Source organism: Eptatretus burgeri, chromosome 16 (genome assembly GCF_056783735.1).
Source record: "Eptatretus burgeri isolate ZD-2024b chromosome 16, Ebu_testis_v1, whole genome shotgun sequence".
NCBI classification, from domain to species: domain Eukaryota; kingdom Metazoa; phylum Chordata; class Myxini; order Myxiniformes; family Myxinidae; genus Eptatretus; species Eptatretus burgeri.
Window position 1 is genome coordinate 58,236,732 of NC_140976.1, and position 10,206 is coordinate 58,246,937.

At 44.0% G+C, this 10,206-nt stretch overlaps 1 protein-coding gene across 1 annotated transcript in view; it reads right to left on the bottom strand.

Moving 5' to 3' along the window:
* TTK (TTK protein kinase) overlaps positions 1-9,540 on the bottom strand; it is a 63,455-nt gene extending 53,915 nt beyond the window's left edge. The window contains exons 1-3 of the mRNA XM_085860258.1: positions 9,522-9,540; positions 5,064-5,252; positions 4,243-4,468 (exon numbers count right to left, since the gene is read on the bottom strand). Coding sequence (XP_085716384.1) covers positions 4,243-4,468; positions 5,064-5,244 — 407 coding nt within the window. The 5' untranslated portion in view covers positions 5,245-5,252; positions 9,522-9,540. The remainder of the gene's footprint in view (positions 1-4,242; positions 4,469-5,063; positions 5,253-9,521) is intronic.
* Between the last annotated feature and the right edge of the window lie 666 nt (positions 9,541-10,206).

The window sequence follows — 10,206 nt, forward strand, 5'->3', positions numbered from 1 at the left end:
TGGACAAACTAGATTTTAAAGAGATAGCTTTGTGGTAAAATTAATTAATAAGGACATTGACGTTTCAAAGGATCGCTCGATTTTGTGTTTCGAGGCGAGTGCACGCGCTATCGGAACATGGAAGCGACAATGCTTTGAAACAAGGCTGTAATATATATGTTTGTTCCGGTTGTTGTTGTTGTTGTTGTTGTTGTTGTTGTTGTTGTTGTTGTTGTTGTTGTTGTTGTTGTTGTTGTTGATTGGGCTTCGTGACCGGAAGAGGAAAAGAGAAAAAAAAAAAAAAAAGAGACGCGGAAGAGGCGCAGGACCGAGGATTTAGGATGTATGGTGTTGTGGTAATGAAGTGCCGCACTGTGATTAGCGGCACCGGAGATTGGGCGGATGTGGCAGCACTGTGTATGGGGGTCGGTGGCTGGTGATGACTCGTATGCCGCGTGCTCCGTGGAGGGTCGTGCTGGAACAGTAATGGTATGTAGTATACTGTATTAGGAATGGTGTACTCTGAGGAATGTAATTGGGATTAGAGTATTATATGGAGTTTGCCTTCAGTATTAGAGTATGTGTACAAGTTATTGTATTTTGTTATTCTTACCCTATGTATATTTATGTTGTTGTCGATATGCGTATGGGTTTTGTGAGAATAAAGCCGATCGAAAAGTTTTATTGTTGATTACTACAACAGATGGAAAGGGGGATTTAAATGCTTTGAACAAGGAACGGATTTTATTTAATGTGGGTTTATCTTTTAGCCGCGTCTCGCGTAGTGAACGCCGGCTCTAAGAGAGCTCCGCGTTGTTCTTCTTCTTCTTCTTCTTCTTCTTCTTCTTCTTCTTCTTCTTGTGAAGACAAAACCTTTAGGACGTGGCTCTTGGACACATTTGTCCTTGTTTACATGTCAGACATCCAAGAACAAGGACGTTTGGTAGGCTACGCACTTATGAGGATGGCGGTGTTTTTGGGAAAAATTACGGGCGGGGCTCGTGCTGTTTGAACACGCAGCCATCGTGGGCCTTGACGAGGGAGCGTTTCGATTCTCTGCCTGTCAGGGTCGAGATGTTTGTTTGGAAGCGGACAGAAAAGCATGTCTGTTGTCTTTATATGAGCCTCTATCTGTCAGGATAAATTCATTGGATTTGGGAAGTATAAGCGGAATTAAAGGGATGTAGAGGAATGGTTGCTGAGCAACGACATCGATCTGGAAGGAATGGAATTGGCTTTGCACTGCACTCACTGTTGACTACGATGAAACAGGGCAGGATTATGAATACGTGGCCCAAAGCACATAGAGATTACACCGTCAAACGCTCTCTGATGACAACCAACCGATGGATCGGGAAGGAAGGAGCGGCGGTGGAGGTGAAACAAGCCGCCAGAGAGCGCGAACTAATGAAGCACAGAGAAGGACTAACACCGTACATCTCAATGGCAGTTAGTAACGGACATAGTGCAGGGGAGTTAGGAAGAATGGTGAACAGATTGAGATGCGCCCCAGAACCACAAGATGGGGCAACGAACACCAGAACACTTTACTGGCCGTCAGACAAGGAGATGGATGGAAGGTATGCTTGCCTGATCAAAATCCACAGTAGTGTACAGTAAGGTCTCTGGCCTTCACATCCACTCACCACGCACCCAGAGCAACTTCCAGTCCTGCAAGCTCTAGTCATGGTGGGAGCCTCGTACGGAGGTATCATTTAAAAATAATCTTTTACACAAATACTTGTCATTATGTTGCAGTTGACTGCAGTGTTCAGTGCAGTGGCATGCTGTAAACCTTGTAGTAACGGAGACAGTGACAGAACCTTTGACGACACAATATGCAACTCCTGGTACTGACACTACTCCTTTGTGGGGGGGACCTATCACTAGGCAACACACTCAAGCCAAAGAAACCGTATACACCTCCGTGGCAAAGGGGGACGTCAGAAAATGCAGAAAAGACAGAAGTGGCTTGGCAGAACAAAACGCAAGACAAAACCCAGCGGGGGCACTTTGCACAAATAGGATTCATATGGGGTCAACACGCATCTCTAATTACCCAAGTTCCATGGGCCCCTAAAGAACCCTTTTGGAGTATAGTTGTGAAATCTTGTGAAAATACAGTAACCTCCCAGAGAAGAACACATTTCACTTATAGGTGTTTTCACCTATAAGGCTTGAAGCTCTCACGAGCGATCGAGTGGAACGCAAGGAGGGTTACGCAGGGTGGAGATCTATATTTCATGACTGGGGAGACTGGTTACTGTGCCTGGTAGGGGCAGCAATCCTAATCATCATGGGAATCATTTTTGGAGTATTTCTGATCAAACGTCTCATTTCCATTTGTCTAAAGAAATGCTGTGAAGCCTCACCCCTCACCCAGGCCATCATAATAATTAACAGCGAACTCATGGAGGAAGACCCCGAGGACCTCTGTATGGGGCCACAACCAGACCCGACCCCCACCAGCTGAGGAGCCAACAAGGTGTTCTGGCGGAGGGCGCCCTGGGAAGACTCTTCCAGGTATTACTGATTACTCAACGAACTTTCAAGTGAAAAGGTAAGCCAAACATGGACTCATACATCTCACTACACACGAAGATACAGGAAGTTGTAACAAGAAAGAAAGGAAATCTACAAGTAAAATGCTGATGGAGGTTTATGATAGATGTGGCAGTGTTTTGACTAGCATATGCATAATCGTGGAAAATGGACAATACCAGATAGTGAAGGAATGTATGGAAAATACTTGTATGACCCTTATATGTAAATATGCATCTCATGAGACTCTTTTGTCTTCTAGCGCAAGTTGAGAAAGGAGCTTACACCATGCCTTGAGCGCTCACAGTGCTGCTCACCCATTAATACATTTGCATATTGTAAATATTATTGTTGTAATTAGTGTTGAGTATAATTGCCTAAATAATAATGTTGCTGTTAATATTGTATAGACTTGTAGTGCCTTTAATATTGTGTGGACTTAACTAACATCAAATTTGTATATGACAACTTAATGGGAGACTTGTGGCAGTGGGCAAGACAAAAGGCAACAGAAGCTAACCTGAACCACTGGCAGTTGGGGACTTCTCATTTGGGGAATGTTGATGGCTATCCACGGCATTTGCAAATCCCGTTTGGCAGGCGCGGGGGCCTAGGGGTAGCTGCTACAGGAACCAAATAGGGGTCCACTCGGTTGGTGAGTATCAGGTGTGGCTGGGTATGGTCAAAATATGACCAAGGAGGAAACTGTTATGATGATATGCTAGGTGGTCATATTTTGGACCATTAGCTGTGTGTTAATCAGCTGTCGGGATTCTAACCTTGCTTGTAATTGTGTATTATTCAAACCTTGCTTTAAAATGTTGCTTTAAATGTATCATGCTGTTTTCACTATGTCTTTGATAACCCTTTATGGCTCTGCAGCTGCACAAACAGCATGTCCTTGGGAAAACTGTGTATGCTGATATCCCACACATTCCTGTTCTTAGTCATCACCAGAGTTTCGCCTTTGCTATCAGCAGGTGCCAGTGTAGGGGTGTAGGAGTCTTAGAAAGTTATTAGTTTGCAAGATGAACTGTTGGGTTGCGAATCTGAGGATTGACTGATCCAACTTCCCTGAGGGCCCCTAGGGAGGGGGGAAAGAAGCCCACTGCCGCATTTATTTCTTTATTTCTTTATCCCTTAAGCACACACTTGTAGTCCACACCCATTTCTGCTTTTGTGTGATTATATATACAACTGTTTTGAAGTAAGAATCTCAATGTGGTCCGGGGGCACCTGACTGAAGGGCCTTTGGGCTGCATTCCGCATGCGTAGTGCCATCTTCTGAAATAAATCGTATCATTCGAAAACCCTCATTCGACTCTGTCATTACTCGGCCGAGTGAAGAGTCATAACACACGATATCTCAAAAAGTTGTGGATGGATTCGGATGAAACCCTGGTGGACCGGTTGGGTGTGTGACCACGACAAATTTTCTCGATTTTGGTGAAGATCCGAATCCGGATGTGAGATTTATTTAAATTTTAAAGCGATTCTTCACCATTGAGAGATGGGGCCAAAAACGATACATAGTATGATATTTAAAAAATGTATTGGGCCAGATATGTTTTCGTGGATCAGGCATCAAGTGGCGGAGGGTATGTATGCGCTCTACCGAGTGCCCTTCTCGTTCTTCTGCTTTGCTCTTCAACGAGCCTCAACCATGTATACAAAAAAATGACAAGATAAAGAAAAAAGAAAAAAAAACACCACAAAACTTACGCCTTCAGTCGAATATAATCCACACACAACTGTGCACAGTCGGAGCTGGATGAGCGGGTGGGCTCTGGCACACTGTTCAATGCCTTTTTGTACAGACCGCAGAGCTGAGCAAAGTGCAAAGCTGGACGACCATCTTTCTCCCAGAGAGCACAAGCCTTTGAGAGATAAACAAGCCATTGGTGCGAAGAAAACTCGCAGGCTGGGTCAGCTGTCACCAACAAGCTGGCTGCTTGGACAGGGAACATGTCAAAGGTCCCAACAATATTAAGCCACAAAGTGTCGACGATATTCCACAGTCGCCTTAAAAGAAAAAAAATATACATATACTGCATATCAACCTGAATCCACAACATAGAACATGAAATTGTGATCTTCTTCTTTCGGCTGCTTCCGTAAGGGGTTGTCACACAGCGGATCATCCGTATGATCCGCATAGTGATTTGGCACATGTTTTACGCCGGATGCCCTTCCTGACGCAACCCTGGTCGCCTCTTACGACGCAGGGATATGGTACACCTATTTTAACCGGGGTATACACCGGCCCAGTACACTGGTACTCATTTCGCCGACCTCGGAAGGATGACAGGCTGAGTCAACCCCCTGGTGTATTAATTCAGTGGCCCAACGGGGCTTGAACTCAGGACCTTTTGGATCCCAAGCCGCTGCCCTAACCACTGCACCAACACCAGGCCACAACATGAAATTGTGATAAGTTTCGGATTTCAAAGAATCAGCATCTTTGTGAGGTTTTCCTTTTGGTGTCTCAACAACGGCCTTTATTGAATAATGGATACCAAGAGGATCAGCTATCGCTCACCCACCTGTATCAAAACTTGGTTTCACTCGTTCAGCAGCATCTTCGTGCACTGCAACAAATTTGTCCCCTTGTCGTACCCGAAGATTTCCAGGCTCGTCGGAGCTCGAATCGGTCACATCTTCATTTAATCGACTGCGCAGGGAGTCGAGTTCCAACCGTAATTGGGAAAATTTACTCGTTGACATTCTTGGACCTTGGGCACAACAATCAGAACAAGAAAGGCACCACAAACACTCCTGGTTAGAATGGCAGTCCAAGAGTTTGCCTCATAATGCAGATTTCAATCACATACCTTCAGAGATCAAAGTCCACATTTCATTATCATTCATTTAATCTCCACCCAAAATCCCCCATCAGACAAAAGAAAACAACAAAAAAAAAAAAAACATCGCTTCCTGTGCAATTGTCGGATCAACTTCTTAAGGTGGCTGACACATTCCAAAATGAAACCACAAGGGTGATTCATCATGCAAGTCCATCCTCACTTAAAATGTTTCGGATGCAATTACGAAAGGTTACACCTCGACAATTTGCAGAAAAATGTTGTGTTGTTTTGTTTTTTTTTTAACTGGAAGGGCACTCGGTCAAGAGCACTCTTCCAGGCTGAACAGTTTACGCTTTGTATCCCACTGAAAGGATGCATCTGCATCCGGACCTGAACCAAAATCTAATCAGGTCGTTGTCGTCATCTACCCAACATGCCCACCAAATTTCTTCCGAATCCATCCAACAACTCGAGACGTTCTGTTCACAGACAGACGAAAAAAAAAAATCACTCATCGAGTGACACTCGGCAAAAAGCAACGCCACTTGGCAGAGGGCATACCTCCGGCAGGTTGAACAGTTTACATTTTATATCCCACTGACAAGTCGGATCTTAATCAAAAATCGAATCGGTTTGTTCTCGTCACCGAACAAACTCATCCACAACTTTTTGATATATCATGCTATACATCGTTTTTGGCCCTATCTTTCAATAATGAAAAAAAAAAAATCACTCAAAAAAATTCTCAGATCCGGATTCGGATCTTCACCAAAATTAAGCGTTATTGTCCTTCGCCGGTCACCTACAAACACAAAAAAAAGTTCAGAACTATTGCTTAAAAGCTGTGGCCAAAAATCGTGCGACAGACAGACAGACAGACAAATTCTACAGACCAACATACTTGGCAACAAACAAAAATTCGCCAAGTAACAAACAGATGAAATTGCTCGTTGAGCAAGGAATTGCCGGAGTAACTTTGTCATATCTTCATGATCTCTGAAAAAACAAAAACCTGGAAATCAATTTGGTTCTAATAAGTCGATAGTGCTACTGTTTAATGAGTTATAGCACTAAGTTTGGTCATGATCATAACTTGGAAGTCAATCGGAATCGAAATGGCGTTTTTATCGCAATTTGAAATTTTTGGTCCGACCCCCCTGACACTCGACCCCCGACCGCTAAGAAGGGTGTTGGTGTGACACCCCAATGAGACATATGGTTGGATGCAGAATTGGAAGATGCACATTTTGGATTTGGTTTGAAGTCGATACGACCATTTTAGCAGACGTTATTGCGAAAATAAGAATTTCGGTTTTTCCGTGACCTTGACCTTGACCTTTGACCGAGATTCGCCAAAAACGACAAGTGTCTAAGTTGGACCATGGCCGACGTCTGTACCCAGTTTGGTCATGATCGCTGAAATGGTGTGGCTGCTACATGGTAAACAAACAAACAGACAGACAGAGACAGACACAGACACAGACACAGACACAGACACAGAATGACACACACAACAGACCAACATAATTGTCGAAATCTGAAGGATTCTGGCAATTAACAAACAGACAGAGGGGGATGAAAACAACCTCCGTCCACCTTTGGTGGTGGAGGAAATTTACAATTCTCGTGTCCACATCCGGATCTTCACCAAAATTGAATCACTTCATCCACGTCACAAACTCAACCCGTCCACCTAGTTTCGTCTGAATCCGTCAATAACTTCTTGAGATCTCCTGCTCAGAGACAGACAGAGGTGAAAACACAACCTCCATGAACTGAGGAAATATCTCGAAAAACATGACCATCCATCGAACCGACAGCATTCCATCTTCACGGAATGTGCTAGTGGAAAAAAATAAATAAATCAGGAATTCCTCAGAAAGGTCATCAGAAAATCCCCCAAAAACATCTGCGAGGGAGAATCCCAACCACCGCGTTATGGGAGAACATGGGAAACCCACGCGAACAATCTACATGAAATTAACCGCAATCTTGTCCATCTTGGCCACATGATAACTGGACATGGGACCAACAACCGAACAACCTGCTTGAAATTAACCGCAATCTTGTTCATCTTGGCCACATGATAACTGGACATGGGACCAACAACCGAACAACCTGCTTGAAATTAACCGCAATCTTGTTCATCTTGGCCACATGATAACTGGACATGGGACACCCACCCTCACAACCTGCTTGAAATTAACCGCAATCTTGTCCATCTTGGCCACATGATAACTGGACATGGGACACCCACCCTCACTACCTGCTTCAAATTAACCGCAATCTTGTCCATCTTGGCCACATGATAACTGGACATGGGACACCCACCCGAACTACCTGCTTGAAATTAACCGCAACCTTGTCCATCTTGGCCACATGATAACTGCACATGGGACACCCACCCGAACAACCTGCTTGAAATTAACCGCAACCTTGTCCATCTTGGCCACATGATAACTGCACATGGGACACCCACCCGAACAACCTGCTTGAAATTAACCGCAACCTTGTCCATCTTGGCCACATGATAACTGGACATGGGACACCCACCCGAACTACCTGCTTGAAATTAACCGCAACCTTGTCCATCTTGGCCACATGATAACTGCACATGGGACACCCACCCTAACAACCTGCTTGAAATTAACCACAATCTTGTCCATCTTGACCACATGATAACTGGACATGGGACACCCACCCTAACAACCTGCTTGAAATTAACCACAATCTTGTCCATCTTGACCACATGATAACTGGACATGGGACACCCACCCTAACAACCTGCTTGAAATTAACCACAATCTTGTCCATCTTGGCCACATGATAACTGGACATGGGACACCCACCCTAACAACCTGCTTGAAATTAACCACAATCTTGTCCATCTTGACCACATGATAACTGGACATGGGACACCCACCCTAACAACCTGCTTGAAATTAACCACAATCTTGTCCATCTTGACCACATGATAACTGGACATGGGACACCCACCCTAACAACCTGCTTGAAATTAACCACAATCTTGTCCATCTTGGCCACATGATAACTGCACATGGGACACCCACCCTAACAACCTGCTTGAAATTAACCACAATCTTGTCCATCTTGGCCACATGATAACTGGAAATGGGAAAAGTGCCTCCGAAATCATAAGGTGGAGAGAGAGATATAAAATTTCACTAATATCAGCATGTTGTTGATATCTCCACCAACGACAACATGAAGCCTTTTGAAGGACACACGTAAGTGGGGGTGGTGGTCGAATGGCAGCTTAGCTGTCGGGGTGGCTATCATTTCTTGAAGCGCGACTGTGTCGCTGATGCAGTGCCCCTCCACCAGTACACACACTGGTACTCATTTCGCCGACCTCGGAAGGATGACAGGCTGAGTCAACCTCCTGGTGAATTAATTCAGCGGCCGACGGGGCTTGAACTCAGGACCCCCGGATCCCAATCCACCTTCCTCACCACTGAGCCAACACCAGCCTTGTACACACGTAAGGGAGGACGAGGACGAGATTCGGATAATCATGCCTTCGCTTCACCAACCAATCCACACACAAGCCAAAATCTCAATGCTCCTCGATCCCCAACGCGATACCCGTCAAAATCCCATTTAGATTTCATCGTTAAATGAGGTACGTGGGGCCAATAAAGAGCACGATCGTAAACAGGCCTCAGGCTTTTGACATATCGTCGTCACAATTATTCGTAAAAGAATTCCTTTTGTATGTTGAAAAACACGAGTAAATTTACCTTCCAAGAATGTTGGTACTTCTCACGTTGTCAACTGAAACCAGATCGCCAGGAAATCATGAGAAGGGGAGAAAAAAAAAAAAAATTGGCCAAAAGGCTTCACTTGTGGTAAAACATTTAAATATTCGCGGAACACCCGTGATCCTCACTCCCATTGGCTGCTGCTGTTCGTATCGAGCTTTTCTATTGGATGCGGCATCGTGTTGAGTACAATCGTTGCCCATTGGCTACTTTTATTAAAATAAAGATTTTAAAAACGAAATTGTTTGGGTTTAAAAAAAAAAAAAGCCAATCAAGTTACTTTCGTCAAAAACATTGCTGAGCCTGATAAGTCAATTGTACCGGTTATTAAGTGTTAACTCGAACAAAGCAGAAGGGACCGAAGGACGTCCAATCAGAAGCAAAAGAACTGAAAGACAATTTTTTTTAAAAATACCTTTTGCTGCAAAATATTTTGCGACATCAGCAACAATTCAGAAACACAGGAAGAAGAAGAGGAATTAAGAGAGGAAGAGGATTTAAAAGAAGAAGGGGTAAATTGTAAAAGAAGAAGAAGAAGAAGAAGAAGAAGAAGAAGAAGTAGAAGTAGAAGAAGAAGAAGAGTAACCAGCATAATAATAAGATTAAAGGAAAAAGAAGAAGCCTAAAAGAAGAAGAACGAGCCGAACGAAGAAGAAGAAGAAGAAGAAGAAGGAACCTAAAGAAGAAGAAGAATATTAAAAGAAGAAGATTAAAAAAAGAAGAAGATGAAGAAGATACATCAAGCAATACACCGTACAAGTCACCTTGACATCATGCTGAGGTATTGGAAGTCAAACAGCGGTTTAAAATACCGCATTTCAAGCCTCGATTTAATCCCTGGCGGTATAATTCGTATCAGGAGTAACGCTGCGTCGCACACGTCCGTCGTGTGCGCGAATTATCATCGAATTGAAATATTCACCACATTCAATCTCATTCATTGACATAACGAACTACCTGTGGTGATTGGTGCGAAAATGGGGTTCAAGCAATTCGTTCAGTTTGTCCGTCCGTCTGCAGACGTCAGTCAGTCCGTGATCGAGAAACAATTCAATGTCAACAGAACGTTTTTAAACTGACGTCACAGTTCCCATGATGTT